The sequence below is a fragment of the Polyodon spathula genome, chromosome 19 (genome assembly GCF_017654505.1).
Source record: "Polyodon spathula isolate WHYD16114869_AA chromosome 19, ASM1765450v1, whole genome shotgun sequence".
Classification (NCBI taxonomy): Eukaryota; Metazoa; Chordata; class Actinopteri; order Acipenseriformes; family Polyodontidae; genus Polyodon; species Polyodon spathula.
The window spans coordinates 33303245-33330819 of NC_054552.1; the positions used below are offsets into that span (position 1 = coordinate 33303245).

General features: G+C 41.8%; 1 protein-coding gene across 2 annotated transcripts; it reads right to left on the reverse strand.

The window, feature by feature from the left end:
- Positions 1-563: 563 nt before the first annotated feature.
- On the reverse strand, positions 564-15252 carry LOC121294760 (zinc finger protein 710-like). 2 transcript variants are annotated; one of them, XM_041218836.1, is made up of 6 exons: positions 15160-15252; positions 14386-14481; positions 5296-6786; positions 3936-4127; positions 3412-3586; positions 564-3146 (listed from the first exon to the last, which is right to left on the reverse strand). In XM_041218836.1, the coding sequence occupies exons 3-6, from the start codon at positions 6745-6747 to the stop codon at positions 2953-2955; spliced, it is 2013 nt and encodes a 670-aa protein (XP_041074770.1). In that variant the 5' UTR covers positions 6748-6786; positions 14386-14481; positions 15160-15252; the 3' UTR covers positions 564-2952. The 2 variants fall into 2 exon arrangements, with proteins under 2 accessions (XP_041074770.1, XP_041074769.1); XM_041218835.1 differs by lacking the exon at positions 15160-15252 and having other exon boundaries at positions 14386-14578.
- Between the last annotated feature and the right edge of the window lie 12323 nt (positions 15253-27575).

Consider the following 27575-nt stretch of genomic DNA (forward strand, 5'->3'; position numbering starts at 1 on the left):
TTTGTGTCTCATTCGTTTTCTATATGAAGGGTTTTAGAGTTGGCATATTCTGAGCATGGCCTCCTTCTCTCTCTTTTTAATTGAGCTGATTTCTGAACTAGCGACAGAGTCACCAGTTCTGTAATGTGTTATGTATCCCAATCCAGAACAACGGCACAATGCCAGTTCAGGGTTTGAAAGCAAACTACTGGACAATGAAACTGGAAATTCTTTTCAATGTAACTTTAGCTGCTCAGTACAGACATCAAAAGGTAGTTCTTTATTTTCTGCAAGCTTAAGTAACTCTTCATATTATTGGGGTGGAAACTGGAGATTTGCCTGCCTGAGTTTCCTACAAGCTCTACCGCAGAATTTTGCTTGAGTTTTGAAGTACCAAAGACCCATTATCCAAACCCAATGCCAAGTTACAAACACTGAACTGGGTAATACATTATGTTTACACAGAATATCAGTATTTGTTAAAGGTAAATAAATTTATTATTTACAATATTCTTGTCAGGTACACAGCATTTTACATGTACAGTATATTCACACCAATGCAACAGAAATGAAAACGGGTCTGATCCTTTCAAAAGGTTTTATTTGTGTCTTAACTGTGAAGGTTAGGAAATGCAATATCTTCTCTCTTATCTGTGCACAGTTACGCCAGCTTAGTCAACAGCAACTCAACCTCTGTCAGCTACTGGAGAGAGTCCCCAACACAGGGCAAATTAGTGTCATTGTATCTCCAGTGTATTTGTTATTGGCATGCTCTTTAGGAAACTCAAGTATTATAAACTATACGGAGATGAGAGGGAGGGCTAAAGCCTTTTAAATGCCTCAGTGTGGTGGAGATGGATAATGAAAGATCTCCATGGGAATCTGCCCCCCACATGTATCCTTGTTAATGCCTAAAAGGAATATCTGAAATGCATTTACATGTTAATACTGCCAAGCAGTGTAGTGCAGCTCTACACAATACACAGCACAGCATTCAGCAAGCTCCTCCTGGTGGCAGGGGAGCCCTGCTACAGCACACTCCGTGGACAGTACACTATCTCACTCTTAACACGAACATACAGCAGGAGTTTTCACAGATACTGGTCCTAGTTGGTGCACTAAGTTGCAATAATGTACGTAAGTAGTTTTGCTATTTTACAACAACTCAGATGCAATATTTCAGGTCAGAATCAAAGACCAGCTTTCACACACTTGCTCAATAGTTGTCTTCCCATCTTGATCAGAAAACCAGGATTTGTAAGAATGTGGTACAATGCGTCAAGAGGCTCCGTTCCAGGTGCTGGAATAATAGTCATTTTCTGCACTGTTTGGCTTCAAGTCTTTCTTTTGGTAGTAGTCAAATTCTTTGGTCCACAGTGACCAGATGAATGAAAGGAACACACAAAGGCCCTGAGATTGAACAGAACTAATAGAAGTACAATACAGATTAGTGTACTTGAACACATGAATAAGCACTAATACAATCACTAAACTGCTTATACTTCAATCCATACAAGCAGGAATCATTTTAATGGGCAAAAGATTGATTTATATATCTGTGACAACATTTTCAGCTTGTCAAAAAACTTCTATTGGTATCTTTGCAAAACAGGTATGTAGCAACGCATTGCCAAATGCAGAACCATGCTCTATAAACGTGTTAACATGTGAAGAGAAAACAGGCTGTTCCTCTAAGTGAACTGTACATTTCCAGAAGAACTAGCAAAAAGTATATTTCTTTAGAACACTTATTGTAAAAGTTATCATTCAAATTGCACCTGATGTCTAATCCTTGTTTCAGTTGTTTTCCCATTCTTTACTCCAGGGTTCGGTGCATCACCCTGCCCTGACTACAGACACACCCACGGCCCAAAAGAGACTTCACTTTGGAGACGTCTCCAATTCAAACCCTGGCATTCAGGGAATACAAAGGGTTTCAGGAGACAATCCATATTCACCAACGTTCCACCAAGCTGGCCATGTGGAGGCAGCAACAGCATGTTATCTTTCAGCCTCCATCACTAACACATAGTAGCATCTTTTTATTGGCACCATAGTGTCAATAAACAAACCCTAGAAGCCCAGGGCTGATTCCTGTTTGAGGTTTGAACACACTAGGATTTCACAGGGAAGCATCAACAGCAGCTACTCGGAATTGAAGCACAGTGCACTTAAAGGTCGCCATCTAGTGGACTGATAAAACAATCATAATAACAGTGAACCTGACAACTGTCTCTGTGCAGGAAACAATCCGTCTAAATAGTATTACCTTTTCAAGCTGCACGGATGCTGTTCCCATTATGCAGCAGCCAATGTAAACACCTCAACCCTGCCTTGGACAATGTAGGGTATTAGCCGAGGATCCATATCCTACATTTTAGAATGAGAGTATCGTGACCCACCGTTGGGGGGTTATTTTGCCTCCTAGATAACCATCACTGTAAGAACTTCTAGGGTTGTACACTTTCTAGCAGTACTGGTTTGTAAACCGTTGTTTGCTATTTTCTCTGACCCTGGCTGTTACTCATCAGCAAGACTACTTTTTCCCACAAGTTCTATTTATACCACAATCAACGAATAATACTTCAACCATTTGAAAACATGAGAAAAAGTTGCATCTAAATGTTTTTATTTTTTCTTTCCAGAGGCCCCCCCCCCTAGGGATGGCTAGACAGTGCCAGAACTTTTCTGCAGGAATATTAAACAGTCACTGGTTTCACTGGGCACCCACTGAACTGGGGTGTGAAACCGTTTGCCTTCCTTACTGTATATACCTGGTTTCAGTACAATCTAGTGGGACCTGGAGGCAGAACAGCTGCATTGTTAAGCACGTCTCACCGCAGGCACTTCTTGGAAGTTCAGTAGGGTTCTGTGATGGGGCCGTCAACAGCCAACCAATCCAGTGCCCTGAGCTTCGTCAGGCTCTTTGAACCTCCCATCCCCATCACTGTAGTGAACACTGCATCGCAGCCTTCAAGCCATTGGGTATCTGTCTGTCTCCTTCTCAAAGTCATAGTACCCCATGTCTTTCATGGCCTCCTCAGACAGTTTGGAAATGTCTTGTGTGTTGTCAGGGGTTTCTGATTCAGTGTAATCATAGGAATTATCTTCCTCATAGTCTTCCTGACCCTCCATGTCAGGGTTTTCAGAGCTGTTCATGTCCAGATCTAGAAGGTAAAAAAAACAAACACGGACGTTAACTCTCAAACAGCTGGGATTTTAAACATTTAATAACACTAGAGGCACCATACACATATTTTCTTTGTGAGGAAAGCACAACTTCATTAAAAGCATGTCCGACCTTGCGTCGTTACAGAAACTGACATGCAAGGGGCACATGCAGTTCTTTTTTTAATACTATTTCTCCGCAAGCAAGACATTATCATCCCCATGCTGCAGTGGATGTTCATCTGATTCCTCAGTAACAATCACCTGGCCCGTCCAGAGATATGTCCACGATGCCATGCTTGACCTTCATGTGTCGGCTCAGGTTGCCTTTCAGGTTGAATTTGCTGGAGCAGTACGGGCACTTGAAAGGCTTGCTGCCTGCATGGAGGTGCATGTGGCCCAGGAGGTTGTACATTCGGTTGAAGGATTTTCCACAGACCTATACAAATATATATAGATATACAACAACAACAAAAATAATAGGTTAGTCTATTTAAGGGATCTTAGCTCGGCTAGTTTTTAGCTAAAACGTTAACTCCTAACATCAGTAAAGTTAAAATAATAAATAAATACATTTTCAGATCCCTTAAATCCCAGCCCCTATCTAGTATTCCCTAGTTCTGTAGGATTCCTTTCACACTGGTCATACCTGGTTAGCATGTGTCGTAGTAACACAGCTGTTAAAGGTCATACAGAGGTCAGTGCTAGGGTACAAACCCTTTCTTGAAGCTCTCAAATGTACTGCATCAGGCTGTTACAGTGCTGTGTCTCATTCTCAGGAGTCTTACCTTGCATTTGAAAGGTTTGACAGGTAAGTGGACAATCATGTGTGTCTTGAGCGTCTGTTTCTGAACAAAGGTTTTAAAGCAGATGTGGCACTGGTAGGGGCGCACGCTGGCGTGAATCAGCATGTGCCTCTTCAGGTTCGCCGACAGCGTGAACTCTCGTGAGCACACGTCACATTTGAATTCTTTTACACCCTAGAACAACAAAGCACAAATGTTCCGATGTCTTAAAAAGGTAAAAAGCAGGTTAATTGCACCACACAGAAAGAGAAGCACTGTATCATGGTTAGTGTAAATTAAAACCAGACAATTCCTTGACTACTGGACTGAAGTCTAACAAATCAGCACAATACACTAATGAACTGTATGTGCTCAGGGTTACAGTCTAGATTTAGAATGCAGAACAATAGTGCTGCCGCCAGGGTTCTGGATGGTGCTGCAGCCGCCCTTGAATACTCATGGCTGCGGCGCCATCGTGTTTGAGAGTGCTGAATCTGCCCTTGCAATTACTTTAACAAGACACAAGGGGGAGCAAGCTTAGTCAACAGCAATGGAAGGGACTACACTAAAAACAAAAGAGGAAGCTTCCCACAATCCAAATCTTCGTTAGCAAAAAAAGTAAACAGAGGTGTTATTTTTTTCTCCCGTTTGTTTAGAGATCTCAGTAGTTTTATAGTTCTGTTCGAAGTTTATTTTTTAAAGTTGTGTGTAGAACTTAAAATAAAACAATTAAAATAAATGCAAAGCTTTCTTTTGACATTCCCAGGGCATTCATGATAATTATTAAACCAATCTGATCCACACTCCCCTCCTCCAAGTTTCCTTGAGGCCTACATATCCTCCCCCACGCAGCATCTTCATTAACTGATCAAGTGGGAACAGCTGGGCCCCTCAGTCAGTTTAATATGCAGGCCAGCTAGTCACCCAGGGGGGCAGTCAATCACGCCACTGCAGGACAGTGACCCCCAGCTGTGGAGTATCAAACCTGCTAACAAACTGCGTTCTGATACAGATGCCAGCCCAGCCAGCCATGCAGGCACACAGGCTACTGACCATACAATGCAAGAGGAGGATTTATACTTTGTACAACACAAGCATTCTCAGTAATCAATTACCAGCATTTTTAATAAAGCAATTTTTTACCACTATTAAAGTCTGGTGGCAAGACATCATTAGCTATGATTAAATACTAAACCCAATGCCATATTTATAAAATGCAGCATGCATTTCTAGCAGTAGGTTTTAGTAACTATTTGTTTAAGCTCCTAACTTATTTAAAACAAACAGGCCAAAAAAGCAGAGCATTTCAGTTTTAGCTCCACTACATGGAACATGCAGCCGAGCCTTGGAAGCAGCCTCTCACCTTGTGTGTGAGCGCGTGCTGTTTCAGGTGGTGGATCTGGGAGAACTCCAAGCCGCACTCGCTGCAGACGAACGGCCGGATGTTCTGGTGCTTCATCAGGTGGTTCTGCAGCTGGCTGCGGTAGTGGAAGGACTTGCTGCACTCTGAGCACTCGTAGGAGGTGGGGCCCTGGTGCGTGGCCAGGTGCCTCTTGAGCTGGCTCAGTGCGGGGAAGTCCAGCCCACATTCCACGCACACGTGGCAGCGCCCGTTCTCGTGTTTCGTCTCGTGAGCTTTCAGCTCGCTGGGGTAGGCGAAGCCGCGCCCGCAGAAGCAGCAGCTGTAGGGCTTGACGTCCGTGTGCTGCAGCATGTGTCTCTTGAGGTGGCTGGTCTGAGTGAAGGCCTTTTTGCAGACGCCGCACTTGTGCGGCCGCGTGCCCTGGTGGGTGAGGAGATGTGTCTGCAGGTGGCTGGGCTGCTTGAAGAGCTTGCCACAGTGTGGACACTCGTGGGGCTTGATGCCGCTGTGGCCCAGGATGTGCGTGACCAGGTTATACTTGGAGGTGTAAGACTTGTCACACATGCGGCACTTCCAGCGCTTCAGCCCTTCACCCATGTCGACGCAGTAGGACTCGTCAATCTGCACGTTGATGTCCAGCCGGTCGATCTGCACCCGCCGGCTGTGCTGTGCGTTTCCCTCACTGTCCGTCTGTTCCTGCCAGCTCATGTTCTGGCTGTTCTCATCAAACTCACCCTCTGGCCCGGCCACCTCCCCAGACTCGTACCCCACTTCACTGGGCTCGAAGTACTGGCTCAAAACAGGGCTGTCCTGGCTCTCTTCGCTGGGTTCAGAGAGGTCTTTATTCTTATTATTCTTCTCCTCCTCCTCCTCCTCCTCCTCCTCCTCCTCCTCCTCCTCTTCATCACGTCTGGTTTTACCCTCCTCCTTGCAGCTGGGACAGCAGTTCCCGTTCTGCTTGTGCTTGTGACGTGTTACAGGAGTGACTAGGTGTGGAAGATTGCTTTTGAAGCAGCACGGGTTGATCATTTTCATCCCGTCCCCAGTGCAAGGGCTTGCTGGTTTCTGGCTGCAGTCTATTTTAGAGCGGCCCTCTCCTTTGACCTGCTTCGCCTCCTCTGAGTCCAGACCTTCAGACCCCGAGGACTCCTCCCGTTTTCTTTTCCCTTTCGGGCCGGGTTTCCTCCTCTCCTCTGCATCCGGGGGCTCCCCGTCCTCTGTCTCTGGAAGGTAGTCTCCATTGGCCCCGATGAGCTGGTCGGTAAAACCGTATTCTAGTTGCTCCTGCTGTGGAGGAGGGGACTCTTTGGGTTCTCCGGTGTAGAAGCCATTGGGCGCTATGGTGGCTCCAAACACTTCGTTCTGAGAAATCAAGCCTAAAACAGCTGCCTGCGCCAGGGAAAGCACGACCACGGGGTCCGTCTGAGTTCCACTATTGATCAACTGTTCCATGACTTTAGTGTAACATCTAGTCAGCCAACAGTCTTCCTCCTTCAAGCAAAAAGAAAAAAAAAAAGGTTAGGCTCAAAATAAGACAGATTTGCAACTCTCAACTCAAAAGGCGTTCACTCCACACTAACTAAATTCAGGCCCCCCTCATATTATGAAATCGGGTTTGATGCCCCAAACGTTCTTGTGGGTGTATTATTGCTATATTATAAATATCAAATGGTTCTCAGCAGCAGTAATCCAATGAGTATCGAGTCTCTCTTGCGGAGAACAGAAAACACATTTGATTAGCACTGTAGAACAAAGCTGAGACTGGTTAGGCCTTCCTTCCTGCTCACTAAAAATGAAAATACAATCCCAGTCCAACCAGGAAGCCAATTTCCTTAAGAAATCCAGATGCCTTCCTGTTCATTTAATAATGCAGCCAAGACTCATGTAAACAGCCACAACCAATAATGAACTTATTCAAATATGTTTAAAATGCTATGAGACGTCAATGTTAACTGCACAAGAAGCATGGGAAAGCAAAGCTCAATAAGTGGCGTTTTGCCTCCCTGCAGGAAATCTGTAAAAAGAACGCAACAGTCTTACATAGTGAAGGTTTGTAATATAGTGAAGGGTTAAAACCTAGCATAATCCCACGAGAATTATTGCAACGCTGAAGCACAAATACAGAACCCGGACAAAAACCTCAACCTGCTTCCTGTTTGGTCAACCGTAGACAGAATACAGAACACTCCGTGACTCGTCTGAATTGTTGTTCCTGAAAGCAGTAATACTGTAGTTGCCTGTATTTCTGAACATGCTGCAGTAGAAATGTGTATTCTATTAGGTTCTGCCCCTTTAAAAAGTAGATGTGATATAACCTTCTCCATCTAATAATACTGTACAAGACTCTGCCCCTTACCACTGGATTTCCTCATTCTGAAATTCTATGATGCTGCAAGACCCCTTCAACACGAATGGATAGAAACGAGTTCCTAATGATTTGTTTTTGGAAGAGGGAAGGAGGTCCCAGTGCTTTATAATTAGGGAGGGCTGTATGTGCTTCCACACATACTGTACTAGGCAAGTTTGAAGCTACCATTTCACTCAGTGGGGGAGGAGGCTTCCTCACTGCACATTGTGCAGCTAGCTCTCTGTACTGCTGCCACTTAAAATATTCTGCCAATGCAGAACAGAAAGTAAAGACAAAGAAATTAGAATTAAGAATAATTTAGCAAAACAATACAACAACAAAATAAATAATGTAAGCATGCAAGCAGAAACAGGTATATTAGAGGAGTGCAGCAAGAGAGACTTATCAGGTAAAAAGAAAAGGACAGCAAGAGAGAGAGAGAGAGAGAGAGAGAGAGAGAGAGAGAGAGAGAGAGAGCAGAGAAAAGGGAGGGTAGAAAAGTGTGAGGGGGAGGAGGGAGAGAGAGAGAGAGAGAGAGAGAGAGAGAGAGAGAGAGAGAGAGAGAGCACGGAAGATAACATAAGAGGGGAGGGAAGAAGAAAAGAGGAGGCTGAGAGATTGTGTGAAAGAAGAGAGGGCAAGAGGGGGGAGGGAGAGATGGAAAGAAAAGGGAAACAGCAAAGAAGAAAGGGAGGGGATGAGCGAGTGAGTGAGAGAGAGGGAGATGGAAAGAAAAGGGAGACAGCAAAGAAGAAAGGGAGGGGATGAGCGAGTGAGTGAGAGAGGGAGAGAGAGGGAGATGGAAAGAAAAGGGAGACAGCAAAGAAAAAAGGGAGGGGATGAGCGAGTGAGTGAGAGAGTGAGAGGGAGATGGAAAGAAAAGGGAGACAGCAAAGAAGAAAGGGAGTGAGAGAAATGGAAATAAAATTGATAGCAAAGAGAGGAGGAAGAGCGAATGAGAGAGGGGGGAGAGAGAGGGAGGAATGGTGGGGGAGGAAGAAAAGGAAAGAGAGGGGGAAGGGATAGGGTCAGAATGAGAGAGAAGGTGAGAACAAAAATAAGGGAGGGGGTGAGCAACTGACAGTAAAGGAAAAAATGGACCCCTTAACTCCCAAACATTTCAAGACTAAATAAAATGTGAGTACAGCTACTGCCAAAAGTTTTGCATCACCCCATAACATTTTACAAATTTTGCTTCATAGAGTCGAATGAAACCTGCTGAATAATGTTACGTTTTACCATTTAAAATTACATACCACTTTGTAGTTTTCCATATACTTAAAAAAACTGACAAAATTGAAAAATGTGGCATTTCAAAATCATGAAATAATGTACTACTATTACAGCTTCCAGTGGACTTCGCTATATTAACCTTAATTAATAATTATATTAATAATATATATATATATATATATATATATATATATATATATATATATATATATATATATATATATATATATACATTACACACACACACACACACACACATTTTTATTATGTTTCAATCCTAAAATGATGCAAAACATTTGGCCATAGCTGTAAAAATAATTAATGAATAATCAATGAAAGTACAGAGTAAATGTGGAGAGATGAGAATACAATGGGTGGGGTGAGAGAGGCAGCAGAGAGAATGAAGAAACAAAGACAGAGATGAAAGGGGAAGAAAAGTAGGAGAAGAAACCACAAGGGGTATGGATATAACACACTACTGTGAGAAAAAACAAAAACACTGGCAATGTTCCACTGCAAATATTAACACCTGTTCACTCCAAATCTTAACTGGAGCACAGATAGAGAGGGGGACGGAGTGGAATTTAGGAAACTAACCCCCCTCGTGTAAAGAAAAAAATAGGTGTAAAGACTTCAGAAATCTCTCTCTCACATTCTTACCTCTTTTTGATCCTTTTGTTTTCCAGGACACTGACTCAGGTAAAGCCCACCTAGTCCTGTCAGAATACAAGTGAATGGGGAGAGGAAACCGAGAGCCCCTTGAAGCTACAGGGGTGTACAGCAGGATTAAGAGACGTCACCGAAGTGAAAGAAAACATCTGGAAAACTAAGAGCTGCACAACGATGACAGGCACCAGGGAACTCTTACGCAGATTAAAAGGAGATTTTTTATTTTAGAACTTATTCGCTTTTAAAAAAAGAGAAGCGAGAAGGAAACTAAAATGAAATGAAACCGCAAAGGGAACATGACTCATATTAAAAAGAGTTACTTCTCTCGGGAACTCCCAGACTTGAAGCTGCCGGTGTACCAGTACAGGTAGCCCAACTACAGCCAGATTGTAAGTTGACTACTCACAGCACGTGAACAACAAGATCGTACCTTCCTGTATGTAGAATAGCAGAAACAGTCTACCCCAAACCTTCAGTAAAATAAGAACTGAAGTGCTGCAAGACCAGAAAAAGCAGCTGTTTCAGTAAGTTTACTCATAATTATTACTCTCATTTTAACTGACGTGTTTGCGTTTAGCGTTACCTTAACAAAAACATCATCTACTATTAGCTGATCTTTCACACAAACTAGCTGCAGTCAGTATTCTTTACAGCCACACACACAATGAGTATTTAAACACGGGACAATTCGACTAACTGAACCAGGAGAAGGCATTTTAGGAATATATAAATCCATGAAATAGCCTAGAAATGTGGAGAGATTTTTAATAAGATTTGAATTGGACCTACAGCCACAATTTTCCACCTGATGGGAATAAAGGCAGTACTAGCAAAACATAATTAGAAAAGAGAGGGATGGTGGTGCAAGCCCCCCCCCCCCCCCCCCCCCAATGAAGCATCCCTGCTCCCCTTTGTACTGTATGTTTAGTACAGAGTTCACAATAATAATTAGACATTCTGTATTTTCTCCAATACAAAATTTGTATTTGCTTACGGGCAGTCCTGAGTAGAAATGAAGTTGTTTGAAGAACACTTTTGGGTTTGCAAATTATTCTCTTTATTATCTGTGTGCACTCTATTACATTTTTTACATGTTGATATTAAAGATGTGCTGGGAAAGACTGTAGAAACAGTGTTGTGGACACTATTTAGTTTGCACTGTACTGGAAATGTTATTGTCTACATATGCAATCCAAAGACAAACTAATTTATTAGGCTCCATTTGCCCAGTCTAGGATTATTGAACAAAGCAGCATTAATGAGTACCGCTAAGGTACAGTCGAAGACACTGCACTGATCTTGGCTTTGCATATGTGAATGGTCATGGGCTATCCTGGGTAAAAAAAAAAGTCTCAACAGTAAAACTGCAGAACAGTTCCTTCATGGTTTGAGTTTTCCTCTAGGAAAACCAGCTACAGTAGGGGAATTAATTAAGCCAAAACACACAGGAATGCTTGATAAATAAGAAACTCCACAGCTTGAATTAAAAGACGTCACACAGTACATGACAAATTGAACTTCTTACTTTATACGGTATGCAAGACGAAAACAACTGTGTTGGACAGCTCGAAAGTAGAGGGTCCAAAAAGCAGTGAGCTATTGTGGTTATAATTCTGTTTTTAGCAATCAGCAAATCAATGTGATGACTATATGCAGAATTCACAATCAAAGCCTGTACTGTAAACCACATACAATGTGTGTGTGATTGTGAGAGTGAGAGAGAGAGACCACACAGACAGACATAGAGAGAGACAGATCTACCTGAAGGGATTACAAAGGGATTCAGAAATCCCAACGCTAGTGAATAGCTGCAGATAGAGGAAAAAGGTGCAGTCAACAATGAGGGGGGGGGGGGGCAGAACAATGAAAGAACAAATGGAATTAAAAGGAGACAGAAAACGTGAAAACAAAATCCAAAACCACAACTCAATTAAATGTGAATGGGGAAAAAACTTCTAATAGTTAAGATTTTATCTCAGTAAAATACCACTGTTGCACAGCTGCATCAATCCTTTGTAACCCTTCGCCAGACTGTCACTAGTACAGTAGGTAAGCCAAGCGTTCTGTCGCGCTGGTGATATTTAATAACAGGATTGGTTTGGTACCAGGTCTAAATCAGTATGCAACACTTCTCTCAGTTCTAAACATGTATAAAATGCAGAGTGTAGTGTATAGCAGTATTTAGCATCTTTTGCTTTTTCTCAAATATACCCTCTCCCCAGGAAATAGACTATCTGCTACCAACTCTTTCCAACTACAGTACCTGAACTAATAACCACCTACAGTAACTACAGGCAGCAGGGGTGGACATCAGCAATGAGAAAGCCTGTATTTCTACTTTTATCTTGAATCACTTGTTCTTGAGATTGTTAAAACAGGAATGCTTTGTCTCTGGCGGTACCTTCTTCCCGTTTCCATGGAAACTCATCTCTGCTCTGTATACAGCATCTCCCCTCTCCGTTTCTCTCTCTCTCTCCTTTCTCTTATCTTCCTCGTCTCTCATCTCTGCCTCTCTCTCTTTATCCTATTCTTCTCAATTCCAGCTTTTATCTCTCCTCTTATCTGTCTTTCACCTTTCTCTCCCCTTCAGTCATCCCATTCCAAGATACTGTTTTCTCTGTAAAAGTTCCATCTGAAGAAACCCAGACACACACACACAAACTTGGAAACATGTGTGCTCTCTACCAAGACATACAGTAAACCAAACAAGGCCTATCCAACCAAACAGAGCGTTTTCAATGCATTCATTTTCACTTCCACGTGATTCCCTGTTGAAGCACGTTTATGCAGGTTGATCTGCATTAGGAGTTACCCTACTGATACTTTACTTGTTGACGGGTAGTAATAATAATAATAATAATAATAATAATAATAATAATAATAATAATAATAATTTTAATATCACCTTCCAGCATGCATTCCAGGATTAGGCAGTCTGAGAAGCCCCAAAATAATCTTGAACATCACCAGCAGTATTTTGATAAAACCCAAGGTGAAAACATAGCTCTTGTATGGCAGTGATGGGCATAGACTTAGAAATGCTGATGGAATAACTAAGCCTCCTGAATCACTGGATCAGGATTGTACTGTACATGGATCAAGCAAGCATTTTTCAGAGTGCTGAATGCTGAGGTGGAAATACAGTCTCCTGTTTGACTTCTTTCCAGATCTGTGTTGTTTTCTGGACTAGAGGGCCAATGGGTGGGGGGAGGTCTACAAAAGAGATGAACCTTATTCACAAGCCTGAAGCAAGGGCTTTCTGTAACATATCTGCAAGGTGCCTTTAGGCCTTTGAGCACTGTTTTGTGTTTTGTTTTGTTTTTTAAAAGAGTTCTGAAAAATATTCTTTAAATGGGAATCTGGACAAATAGGTATATGTATATAAGTCAAATGGGGCAGCACTTAAAAGGATTGGAGCAGGGGAAAATATGACTTTATAATGAGGAGTGTGCGCAAAGGAGGTAAACAACTTCACGTTCAATATTTTGGTTTCTCTAAGCGAGTGGGGGCATAAAAAGTATTTTTCTGCAGCAGCTGTGATTGAAACTAACCCCTCCCCCAACATCTCTTAAAATACCAGAACTATTCAGAAAAGAGAAGAAAGAGGAACTGAATAGGGGAGGAGAAGAAAACCAATGAAAAGAAAACAGCAGAGAAAAGCAGGCAGAAAGAAAGAACGGAGGAAAAAAAGAGAGAGAAGCTTTGAAAAGAAAGAATTGAAATCACAAGTGAATAATGTGTCAGTGAAAGAGACCCATGCTAAACGGGAGTACAAGCATAAAATAACCTCCACTTCACTGAAAACACAACTAAATTAAAAAGCATTTCTGTTACCTATTTTAATTACAGCAAAGTAAGAACAAGGTGCGTTTGCATAATTACCAGTTGTGGTTCACCTTTCAAAGCTAGCTAGTGCAAACAGACCTTGACTTACACCTTCAGCGATGATCAGAAGCTCCTTAAAATGAACCCCAAGTTCACAGCCTGCTAATCTCAAGTTCAGAAATCAAATACTTTTTAAAAACTATGCCATGAAGCAAAAACCCTTAAGAGTAAACATACAGCAATTCTGGTCTTTTCATCTATCAGGTAAAGCGTGCTTGATTACCGCTGGTACCCTGGCTGTATACCGTAGTTTTATTACAGAAAACATGATTCAAGTGCTCACTAACTGTTCACCCTTTGACCCTTGACACTTAGTACAAGTTCAACAGAAATTTGGAAACTAAACTCGTAGATCGCTTGGGGTGGTTATTCATGTTAGTAACGTTTAGTTCAGTGTGACTCATGTGAACAACGTATTTTAAGCACAAACAAATTACAAAAACTTTGTACATGAACTTCAAATGGAAACAAACTTTTTTTTTTTTTTTGTCAACAGAAGTTATCATGGCTTAGTTTGGGATATAACACCCAGCGGTACGAAGCTAGTGACATGCCCAGCACGGCGTACAGTACAGTCGGCTATACATCCAGCTTGCATTCGTTTCTGCTCTTCTTTCTCCTTCTCTCCATTTTTTCCTCAGACGCCATCTGTTTGTGGCATGAGGGAATGTGGAAATGAAAGAAAAGACGACATGTTGGCTGTGTATGGACTGACCTATTTCGTTTTTTAATAGAAAATATACGCGGCAAATAGCCACAAAACACACAAAAACAACCACGAAATCGTATAGATGACCGTCCCAAATACACACACGAGCAAATCGACATCAAAGGCGATTAAAAACAAGCATATTCCTTTAAAACGAAACTGAGCAGGCTCGTTTTTTTTACCGTTTTGCTGGATTTATCAGTTATATCAAACCCATGATTAATAACCGTAAGGATACTGAACTCACCTGGTCCCGGTGGAGTGAAACGCTGCTCGGAATCTCTTTCTTCGCTTTACTGATATTATGCACACCCGTTTAGCGAAGCGGACGCTCTCTCTCTGCCTGTGTATTGCAGGAAGGAAGAAGGGAATGAGATAGAGGATGACGTGAACGAATAAACAGCTCCTCCTCATCGGCAGCAGAGAGAAGAGAAGAGAAGAGAAAACACACAAACAGGGGATTTTAATCTCCTTTGTTTTTCGCTTCCTTTAAAACTGCTTCGCCTTTTTTCATTCAGCTACGACTCATATAACTTTGTTTATAAGCACTGAAAAACACTACCACACACTGTTACAAACAAAATATTATAAAAGATACACTACTTTAAACATCGGCCTGTAGATTGGGATTACTTCATTGAAACTACCAAGGACACGTGTGTTGTATGAACGTTTGCATGCTTGTATGCATGTGTATTGTACATGTAAAGCAGAACAAAGAATATTAGTATACAAAGGAACTGCCTGCTAGCTTCAGCTAATGTTTTTTTGCAATTCAAACGAGATGTGTTTTGGAGTTCCTAACAGCTATATTGCGTGGATCTGTATAGGGCTATAGGAGACACAACCCACATGTAAGTGTGGAAACACTGAGATCCGCTGTCCCTCTGGTACGAAAAGTTATAGAACATTTTAATCTACTATTGCTTCATTCTGTAATCCCGAAAACACTCAAAATACCCTGCCGAGAATCCCTGGTCGTATACCGGAGACTGGCGTGCACTAACCAGCAGCACCTCACCGCTAGCTCGCCAGACTGCGCCCCTCACGCCTGGGGCACAGGGTACTTCTTTTTCATCGTCTCCCTGCACCCAGGAAATATCAGAGAGGTCCGCTAAATTATAAAAGCAGCACGTCACACCCGGCTGTTGTAATTCTGCTGACTAGTATAAAAACGCGCCTCCTGATACCTGAGATCCGCATACAGAGACCTCTAGATTAAATTCCTGACGTGTCACCTGACACACGCAACACACAGCCAGTACATTACGATTTGTTTTGGGTTTTTTTTTTTTGGGGGGGGGGGGGGGGGGGGGCACCCTGGGGTTTTGGGGCAACCTAAATACATTATAGTGGTTATGATGGATAAATTACAATTTATACTGGATAAAGTAAACCCATAAAACGCAATAATACGGTTAGGAATGTCCGCACCTCGGCTATAATGAATTATTTTTGACACCCGCACCTCCGTGGAGGCAACCCCAGGCGTTGATTTATGTAATATCACAATACTACATATTTAATTGTTAAATATTGACTATTTCATGTGGTATTTTGTATGCCAATCCTTACAGGCGTGGAGCCGATATTACTAATAAAACTGTCAATAAATAAACAAACGGAGGATTCAGTATTTAATGATTGATCAACTCTCTTGTATTACACCCTGCTCTGTCTCCCCTCTTTGTGATTCAGCAGTCAGAGCTGTGCTGGGTTTGCGCAACTCCCCCAGCGGGGGCCCGCGTCACCCCACAGACAGCACTGGATGCGCTCTGCCCGCAGTCTCCGGATTGGATGCGCTCTGCCCGCAGTCTCCGGATTGGATGCGCTCTGCCCGCAGTCTCCGGATTGGATGCGCTCTGCCCGCAGACTCCGGATTGGATGCGCTCTGCCCGCAGACTCCGGATTGGATGCGCTCTGCCCGCAGTCTCCGGATTGGATGCGCTCTGCCCGCAGACTCCGGATTGGATGCGCTCTGCCCGCAGACTCCGGATTGGATGCGCTCTGCCCGCAGACTCCGGATTGGATGCGCTCTGCCCGCAGACTCCGGATTGGATGCGCTCTGCCCGCAGTCTCCGGATTGGATGCGCTCTGCCCGCAGCTCTCCGGATTGGATGCGCTCTGCCCGCAGACTCCGGATTGGATGCGCTCTGCCCGCAGACTCCGGATTGGATGCGCTCTGCCCGCAGACTCCGGATTGGATGCGCTCTGCCCGCAGTCTCCGGATTGGATGCGCTCTGCCCGCAGACTCCGGATTGGATGCGCTCTGCCCGCAGTCTCCGGATTGGATGCGCTCTCCTAATTCCAATAAGTTTCTGTCTGTGTATGTAAAGCTCATGTGAAAAGGCATGTGAAACCTTTTACAAAAACACCAAATCAGCCATTTCACCCGTCAACCAATCTGAAACATACCATCCTGACACCTGGTACCAGAAATCAACACAGCGTCACACAATACGTGTATTGATAAAGTTATCACACACTGTTACTCCGATATTATAAATAACTAGAATTATACTTTATCAAACATCCAGAGAGAGCATCGAAAAGTCTTGTCTCATACAATATTTAAGGTCAACACACAATCTCTGTCTGAGGCCGTTTCTTAACTAATGAAATGAAAAAAAGGCGTCCATTGAATTGGCTATCAAACTTCATCAGTGAGAACCAGACATTACAATCAGACACCTGGAAATAAAGTTTTATAACTGTTTACACTCGCAGGGGGAAACAAATGTAACAGCTATTGGTAACAAAACGAGCCTTGTGTTTGGAGAGAAATGAGCGAGGTCGCATGAGAACCTTACTTGTGCGCTCCCTCTTGTGGTGGGAGTGGTACCCTACACATATTTTATTATTATTATTTTAATTTTAACCACAAGGGATCAGATTATCTGAATGACGTTCCAGTGATCGTCATTAATTCTTTAGATTTTATTTGTGTTAAATGTTTGGTCCATTCAATTTTGTTTTATTTTTATTTTTTATAACAATTAGCATATCGCATAGTACAGTGCTTTTTTCCACTGTGAATATGTATATACATTAATTACACACGTAAATGTTAATATTAATATTTCATGAAACAGTTAAAAACAGAACTGACCTGCAAAGTAAATAAACGAAACAGTTAAAACAAGTACATATATTTGTCTGGATCTGTAGTTTATCAAAAGAATTTCTGTTTATAATGTGCATAAATATATATTATATATATATATATATATATATATATATATATATATATATATATATATATATATATATATATATATATATATATGTTCATCATATATATTTCAGATATATGATACTCTCGTGTCATAAAAAAAAAAAAAAAAAAACGTTGTTTGTATTTAAATGCTTTATATAATATAATATTACAGGCAAACAATTAAGTAATAACCCAATACAAAAAAAAATATGTATTCGCTAAACTGCTAAAAGTACGGATTGTTTTATGAAATAAAAGGAAATAACTATACGGATACAATCAATACAAAATTGCAACCTGGAAAAAATCTATATGCACTGCTATCCATTCCCGCTAGAGGGCGCTAGAAGCCCATTAATCGCTCATCAATAGTTGTGGGCGGTTCACAGTAAAACCTAGCCGACTGAGATGAACCGTTTACTGAACAGACTCGGGTTATAATATTTTCTAGCTAATAAAACTCTGCGAACTGTATTTTTTTTCCAGAATGTATCCAACACCCACACTGCATGGCTGTCTGTCTTCTTTGTAAGCGAGTAAGTTATTCCATTTGTATTTGTGTTTTTACAGCGTGGTTATCAATGACATCGTTGTTGTTCATGTGTGCCATGTTGGCTCTTAAACAGCTGCGCTCACTTTGCCTCTTTGGGAAGGATTGTCACTCTTGTTGTTTCATTAACAATCATGAATTGAAAGTGGAGACAGTACATTAGTAGGGAGTACGAAAGTTTACTTCGTAATTGAATGGCAAGAAAAACATTAAACTTTTACAGTTTCAGTGCAAAGAAACTTTACAAAAAGACAACACTGATAGAAGTGGAATTATTTCTGCTGACTAGTTTCAGATTATGATAAATATCAACACTCATAGCATTTACCCTGGTATTTACCACAGAGACCTGCTGTGTAATAGGTTTGGGTTTGATAATCCCTCCTCTCTTCAGTGGCATTAAACTCTGCAATTGTGCAATAAGATCCATGATTCTCAGCTGTGTGTGTGTGTGCAATCTCTGAAAAGGGAAATTATCTAGATGAGATCCTCTTTTCATAGACCTTACCTTATAGTCAATAAAAAAGCAAGCTCTTCCATGGAAGTGAGATTGTACAGTAGGCTAATTCCTGAGTTTTTACTGTGCTGTTCTCCTGAAAGGACTGTGTTCAAGTTGAGCTGGTTCCTTCCACACAAGGAATTGAGCGCTTGTTCAAACAGTTTCTCTTTAGAATACAGCTGGGAGCGCCTCGAGTATCACAAGGAGGACACTGGCAATGTGGACGAGCAGATCCAACCTGTCACGAAATCTGGACCTGTTCTGTGCACCTCACTGCAAAAATAATAAAGCTAGCATCATTTTTGTTTTGTTTTGTGGGACACATATATTCATTTTGCCTTAAAGGGTTACTTGTTTCCGTGGCAATAAGTGACGAGTTGAAACATTTATAAACTGCGTGTGTGGTTGTCATCTTTGCATGGAAACAGTAGAACAGTAGAGCATTTACCCAAACCACCTGCTTTGTAATTCAGAGCTGAACTGTAGCCCTCTCACCCTGTCATTTCTGCATGTCTATTATGTGCCATTGTTTGTTAGAGTATACAGCAGAGCGTTGCTAGGTGAGTTAATGTATAGTCTTTAGCAGAGGTGTAGGGGTTTGTCACAAGACTACTGGAGATTCTTAACCCTACACATTCTTTACCTGGAACCCTTTTGTTGAACAGTAAGTATCCTCAAATGGCATGTTGTTTGCTTTGATTTATTTTACCTCACTCTTACCGCCCTCTGGTGGCTGCTGTCATTCTGGTGTTTCTGTGTTGAGTTAATTCCATTTTGCTGTAGAAATCTTCCTTTACCTGTCTTTGAATTGTCTGGAGAATCCTAAATGCCGGGCTCAGGCTTCTTCATTCCATTAAAATAGTGTGACAGTGTCACCTTTTGGCTCTGTCAGCCTGGCGTGTCTCATGTTTTTACCCCAGGCGACCCTTTTTTAAAACATTCACGCCCGTTGTGGGATTATAAACACCAGGCTGTGAAGGCAAGGCAGTACAAGATTGGTGTTATTAGATCATCCGCTGCCCTGTAACACACTCAGCTGTGGCACATGGGATGTTTGGCCTTGCACCATCCAAGGCATCTGCCTGCTTGAAGTTATGCCTCATGCTGCCAAAACAAGAATCAGCACAGCAGGGGGTCTCATTAAGATCCCCAACCACATTCTACTGTGTATTCCCAGTGCCGTTCCCCGAGCCAGTTCGTTGAGCTCAGTTTGACCTGAGCATGAGACATCAGAAGGGTTTGAACGGCAAACTCAGTCTGTTACCATTAGGTGTCTAGTAGGAACAACTCTGTCTGCAAACTAGCCTGGTGAATACTATATTAATGTTTTTTTTTTTTGTTAGCTGAACAGTATAACAAATGTACTGGTTGAGAATTTTGCTTCCTGTATAATGGGTGCACAGACATGTGTGTGAAACTGAGAAGTCCTTTGCCTCTTCTCCTCTCTGGGGTTTACTTTCCAATGAAGGACTGACAAAAGCAATTGGCTTTAAAGGAAAGCCCATTTTTTCCTTAGCCTATGGGAGTGGAAATGCCCAATAACTTACTAACACGAGCCCAGTACTGCACGCATCACATCTGAACTCAGCACTTACAGGACAGCGGATATTGCTGTTGATAATGACAGTACTAGCAGAACTTGGAAGAAACAACGTGTTTGCAGGTAAGAGCAGTTAATGCTCTCTGATTGGTTAAACCAGTCGTAACCCCTGGTCCTTAAACAAACACTTAAAAAAGCTGCACAGTTTTGTCACATTAATTATGTAAAACAAAAAGCTGGCATCAGAAACAGGAAACAGGAGATCCAGCAATGAATATATTGAGGAACCATTAGTCATCAGCTAGCTTGTTCAGAGGGTCTTTAATGCATGCAGTGAGGTGCTAATGTTTCTGAAGTTATCCTGGTGCTCGAGCATTGGAAGAAACCGCTGATTGACAGCTCTGAGGTAATACAAAGCCAACCCGCTTCTACACAATGGGAGCTCATTGTGAGGGTGTAGTGAGGGGCAGGCTAGTTAAGGAAGGCGAGGGAGCGCCTGCAGATCTGCCATGTTGGAGATACATTATTATCAGTTAATCAGCACTGCCTGATGCACTACCTGCTACATAGTTGAATGCGTTGACAGTTAGTTGGCGAGGGCACTTAATGTAAGACAAGGACATGTATCTGCAGGTAATGATCACTGCGGAGGCTGTTATGAAACAAACATGTCTTTGTGCACAAGGATATTTCCTAAATGTGTCTTGAGGTTCTATTGTAGCACAGGCAGCCCGGGCTGCTTGAAAGTGATGTCGCTGTTCAAAGCGAGTCTCAAGATTTTAAAGTTCTGTTTGCTTTGTGGAGAGCATCTACCTGTGGGATAATGACAGCTCTACTGGTAACCCAGTCAATGCTCATGAACTGTGGGGTTTATAATAATAACAATAATAAACAGAAATTTAAAAAAGGGTAACATTAAGGAGGGAGTGTTAAAGTAAACAGAAATAATATATTACCAGTAGACCTAATTCATGTTTAGTATTCTTCTGCAAAGAACTGAAGAAATGTGACCAGACTTCTGCTGAGTGCTAATGTAATCTAATCTTATACTCTCAGGCTTCTCCTTGGAAGGGGTTTTGATTTTGATTCCAATGATTTTTCTAGCATGGTTTTGATTTGGATTCCAGTGATTTTTCTAGTATGGGTTTGATTTGGATTCCGGTGATTATTCTAGCATGGTTTTGATTTGGATTCCTGTTATTTTTTTTAGCATGGTTTTGATTTTGATTCCAGTGATTTTTCTAGTATGGTTTTGATTTGGATTCCAGTGACTTTTTTTAGCATGGTTTTGATTTTGCTGCGGTTCCACCTCTGGAATAGTGCACAGATTCCCTGCTGGAACAGCAAAGCAATCAAATTCATTTCACTTTTGACAAATCCAACTCAGCAGCTGGTCTTTGCGAGTGCCAGTTTAAGAGGAGTGTTTTCTGTGGATTTCACAATATAACAAGTGCTGCTGCAGCGACTATGAGGATCCAGTCAAGACCTCTTGCTCAGCTGCTGAGTAGCAAAGAAGCTCTAGATTGTGTTGTAAACTGTATGTGCTTTAGATTAGTTCCCCTAATTGGTAAGGATTGTCTAGGTTTCAAGCTGATTTGTGCAGCACAGCGTGGCTGACGCAACATGTTTTGCTGTTTACATAAAACTAAACAGACTTACGTAAAACAAGTCCAGGGCACACCATAACTGTTCCACATTCTGGAGCTGCAAGCAGGACTAATCGAGGATGTTTGGGATTGTGCATTTGATACTTTAGGGGCATCAGCTACATCCTTTGAAGACCACAGATTGCACTAGAAAAGACAAAACTGGCAACAGTCAGTGAGAATGCAGTTCTGCAAGTCTTTTTGAGAGCTAGACATTATTAACTCTCTCTGTTCTCTCTTGTACAGCAATTTATAGCTTGTACTTGTAATGCAAGCGGTAGCACCAATTACCTCGGCTTTTGGCAACGGCAATTTCAGAGCTGTAACAAAGTGCTTCTTAAAATATGCAAATAACAGGACTGGCGGGACTAATTCCCAGTTTGCTGAAGGAAGGTCGTGTTCTGTTTTAAGTGCAGGCTGTGTCAGTGTTGTTTAGAAACATGTTGATAAGGAAGCATGTACAGTATCGATGTTTTTAACAGGCTCATTTTCTGCCCTGATTATTCCAGGGGTCAGGGGTTGTGGTGGATCCTGCTTCAACTTTGTCTTATCATTTTTAATAACATTAAATATGTTGCATAGGCTGTTCTTACAGTCCTGCTGGTTTAAATGGTAGAGCTTCAGTCCTTTCTCTAAAACGGGCGACCAGCTGGTTCATTAGAATTAGGGCGAGGGTGAGAGGGTTGGAGTTCGAGGTAAGGTTAGTTAGAGTTAGGGATGAGGTTAAAGTGACTGCTATTCACAGCAAAGGTGAACAGAAATCGTACTTGAGATTTTAGAACATATTTTAAACAAAGTCTTTGGAAACGATGTACAGTTTCAACAGGGATAAAAGGGAATATATTTTAAATTGAAAAATAAGTAACTCGTGAGGGAGATCATCTTTACAAAAAAAAAAAAAAAAGTGAAATCCTAGTAATGCACTCCATCAGATTCCAGTAGGAGTTATTTGGCAGATAATCTCCTGCCTTAATTCCAGTCCTTTATCCCACAGCCCAGCTCTCAGAACTGGAACAGCCATGTGGGAATGATAAAATAATAATAACAGTAATACAAATTGAAAAAGCATCCAGTGCCTCAGTCCTGGTTGAGAACTTGCTGCCCTGTTAGCTTCTCTGGATTGAAGCTGCTTCCCTGGTGATCCCGGGGATCAGCTGATGCTCTGCCAGTACCCTGACACGGATTTCAGAAGTTCGACACATTATTAAGCACTGCACTTGCCAGCTTTAAGAAGTCTGTGACCATTACTTTAAACACTCAATCGAAAGACATACAAAAAATAACTGTGTGTATAAATCTAGACAAATGTGACGACAAGAAGACAGTGATGTTTGTCTAAATGTAGCAAACAGTTTATTTCAGTATTCTATGATACAGTTACAGTTTCAGCTATTTCAATGCTATAGGTGAGAAGTTGCTGCTGCTGACTGGTACCTAATCTCTTCACATGTGTTGTAGTTCAAACTCACTTGAAAGGTCTAGATGCTATCAGACCTTACAGAAGAGGTTCCAGAAGAGAGCGGAGGTTCCAGAATGCAGCAGTAGCATGGCACAGTGAAGAACCCGAAGATTCTCAGTGCATTCTGCTGGCAACTCCCCCACACCAGCCAAGTCTGATTGCTTGAATACAGTGGCATTGGAAAAGGAAGATTGAGAAATGATTCACCAGTAAGGCACCTAGTGCTCACCCCTGCTGAGGTCTGTATGATAGAATAAAGATGCCTTTTCGAAAAAGCCTATGAGCAACAGTCATTTAGAATGAAGCACTGCATGTCAAAGCACAGCTCAGCATCAGATTACAGTTTAATGACACATCAGCTCATTTTCTGCTTCTCTCTCTGAATTGTAAGTTTTGATTTTTTTGCCTTTGAATAGAGATGAAGTGACCTGGTAAAGAGAAATGGCTGCTAACTGAAAGGATCTGTCAGCTCTCGCTGTGCCCCGGTAAGGGGCAGTATTATTAGTCACCTCGCTTTGACAAATGCATTCTCTTCTTACAACCCCAGCAGGATTGCAGGACGTCTGGAATTATTTTCAAATAGCAGGGGGACCCATCATGTCACAGTGCCAGCATCTGAATGGTAAAAAGCAGCAAGAGCTTTCATTGCAAGCCTCGCTTTTCAAGCCTGAAGAGGGTTGGCATCTAATCATGTAAAGCTCGCTGTAAGGGTTTTTATATGGGCTGTCTGTCCTGAACCAACCAGAGGAATCTGTCTCTCTATAAAGCCTCCTACAGCAGGGTTTGTACAGTGCGCTGCAGTGTTGAAAGTAGCAGCTTGTAGAACTGGAAACCGACTGATGCTGAGGAGTAAAGAGGTTCAAATGGGTTAGAATGTACAGGCTGTAACCTGACTCTCCCCTGGTACTGTAGTACAGTTCAGATTCATGTTATGTTGCATCCCAGTATAGTGCATTTTCAACAAGGTGTCTTCCTGATTTGGGTGTGTTTGGGGCTGTCTGGAAGTTTGAATACTGGTTTTGTACATGCAATATATTTGTATCTGTGTTATCTTAAACACCTGAACCCTGCTATGTGTGTAACCCCCTCTTTGTCACTATATTAACCAGCTGAGCAGCTAAGGAACCTCATGACAGGGTTAAGGGCCATTTGCAACATTCTGGTGAACAAGGAGCTGGAGGGTCTGTGCTGTCACTTGATTCATTGATTGGGCTGCATACGATTAATGGGTTTGGAAAATTAACTACCGCTTAGTAACATTTTAAATCCACTGGACAGAACTAACAGAACAAACGCAAAGTGCTTAAAATACTCTCCCTGCGTTGTTTAGCTTATTTCAGTTGCATTCATTGCCCTACGGTTATATTTTATTTTATAGATTTAATGCAACTCAGTTATAACCTAATCTATCGTTAGAGTATAAAAAAACTGATGGGGAATTAGGATTCGCCCAAACCCAACATCCGGGCGACTGCAGTGGTATCCAGGAAAGAAAGGGTTAAAGTTATTTTAGTCACAATACTGAGTCTCCATGTAGGCAGATCTCTAGTACTGTTGTAAACAAATTACCCCAGTAAAACAGGAGGCATGTAATACAAATAGAATTATAATAATAGTTATTATTTCCAATCACTTTGTTCCTGTAATCCCATAGGTCTTGTATTTTATAAAGTAATATCTACGAACCTGAATGCTTAAAAAACACACAGCATTTTAGCTACGGAATGCCCTCCTGTGCAGTTTAGCTTTTGCTGTGTAGCTCGCAACAGATAGGTATCTGTGCAGAAGACATGGGAGCGTCTCAATGACCCAGCTCCTGCAGCTGTTGCCTTGTCGTTACCACCCCTGACCTCTGCTCTAACCCAGCAGCACTACACGATAATATAGAGGCTGTGGACCAGATCTGCATCTTCTGAATAACTGCTCTTGGCAGGAGCGAGCTTAAAGTGTTTCGTAAAGGACGTTCTATTCTGTTGGTCTTGGCTGATGCCGTCCCACCAGCTCTGTCCTGCAAACTCTTTTGCTGTTTTTCTTGTTTTGAAACGTACTGTCTTTAGCAGAATGTGTAAATGCCCTAATGGATAAAATCAAGCATGAGAATGTCTTCATGTGCTTTGTACAATCGACACTCCGCCTGATTACCCAGAAACCCAGCAGGCGTTTGTACAAAAGAGGAGTTTCAAAGCTTTTTTTTAATCACATCTTTCATCTGGTGTTGATTCCCACTTTGTAGGAGGGTGAGCAAAAGCAAAAATCGCCACTAGCTATTTTTTCTTCCTGTGGGGGGAAAAGATAAATACAAAAACCAGTAGCTGAAATTTTGGACAAAACCAGAACAGTTCACATCACAATTGACTCAGGCCAGGACATCAGTCTTGCGGTAGGGAGTTATTTAGTTTAGTCAGAGCATGCCCTCAGTGTGGAGTGCAGAACCTCTTGGAGGAGGGTGGATAGATTGTTAAAAGCCTGCAGCAATGCCTCTTACTGAGCAGCACCACCTGCACTGTGCAATTCCCAGGGTGCTCATATATAAGCTCATATATATTTCTGGATATTGCATTCTCAGAAGTGGCCTCCGAATCCATGGTAAAGTTGTTCTTGGTGCACATTAACTTCAACACTGGCACAGTTTTGTTCAGTTCATTTGCAATATGAGTTGCTGAAGCTAAACATCTAAGAAGCTGCTGTGCTTGTAGTTTTTAGAATACAAGCTGCAGAAACTGATTAAATGCCTGCCAAGCCCCATGCTGTTGGGCACGTCGCCTGCAATTATAATTTATTCTAAAGCCCACAGCTGTAAAATGATACCGTTTCCAAGCCCGACTTCATTTGCACTCAACTGAAAGCCGAGACCATGTGAAGCACTTCAAAGACCGGGGTTGCCCTGTGTCAATACGATGAAAAGCAATTTCTACCGGTGGCTAAAAGTTGGAACCTTAAGAATAAAGGCAGAGGAAGGTTATCACAATATATGCGTTCTGTCTAATATCATGAATACAGAAGTACTTCCCTCCGGAACACTGGAAGCGCTGAGTGGACATTTCATTGAGCTCCACAGTACCTTTGCTGTGCAGCTCTGCGCGAATTGAGTTTGGCTAGCACAGACTTTAGAAAAGTGAGTATCCTTTAACCTGCATTTCTGTAAAGCTCAAGGCAGTTGTTTGTCCACAGAATGTGAGCATGTTTCAAGCATGTGCATGCCTCCCCCTGCTAATTACCCAGTCGATAAGAGTGAGTGCTGAGCACTGAGCCTTGAACACAGCGGGGTCCTGGTGCAGCTTGCTCACCTTCACCACAGGGGGCTTTGCTTCTTTGTATCAATCACTCATTTTTTATTGACTAGACTGTAAACGATAAAGCTGTGCACAGCACTGATATGGCATATAGACCAATCTTCATATTACCTTAACACAGACACGTTGCCTGGAGAACAGGAACAGACTCCAAGGCAGAAAACAAAAAGGTAGGTTCATGCAGCAGGAACTATAGCTGAGGTATTGTGTGTGCAATGTCACTCCTCGCCAAGGCACATCAACAGTAGATCTCAGTTACCTTGGCAACCAGGATTTCTGACGCAAGGTATTAAATCCCAGCTAAGTATGTAGTACTGACTGTCCCACTCTGAAAGCTAGTCCATTTTACTTCCATGAATAGATACAAATTTCACTTTAGTGACAGCAAAATGTGTTTAACTTCAGACAAAAGCTTCTGTGTAAGGAGGAAATTTTATAGGGTGTACAAAATTTACTGAAAAGCAAACAAACAATAATATACAAAAAACTACAGCACACATCAATTCTGTGTTTATCCTACAATAAATCTATATTTACAGTTAAAATTGCAATACCAGCAATTGCTGAAATATGTAAAAAGTCAAGGCAATATAAAATTGGTCTATGAAGCATAGAAAATCATTTTCTATTATTCTTTTATCCTCTGGTTTTGATTGCTATGGAAAGCATTGTAGAACATTTTGTATTACAGATCTTGCAAAAAACGTTAACCCATACGGGTCTCCCAGCCGGGAACCAAGTGAGGTTTTTAACATTGCTGCACCAGGGAACCTTCCCAAGACATGGGCTGCTGCCCTTAGACTTCACAGCGGCTATCTCACAGTGAGGTCTCTGTATACGTGGCTTCAGTTTTAAAAACAGACATGCTTTATGCATTTCATAACTCTGAGGTATATATTCCTACAGTGCAGTAATTATTGGTTACTAAATACAAAATATTCTATTTCAAGACATGTAGCTGGTACATTTCTTGCAAAAGTTAAAAAAATGAAGAATGACATGAAATTATTATTAAGTTGTTTTTTTGTTTTTTTTTGTGGGCACAATCTGAGTTGTCTCTGCAGTAAATGTTTTTATTTGTTTAGTGTTTGTTTAGGGTTACGCTTAGTAATGGCTACACCGTGCAAAATACACTTCCCAGAGCAACCTGCATGTACTGGACATACCTTGGCATGTTAAAAAAAAACCAGTTTGAACCTGAAGATATGTAACCAGAAGAGATCCAATATCTCC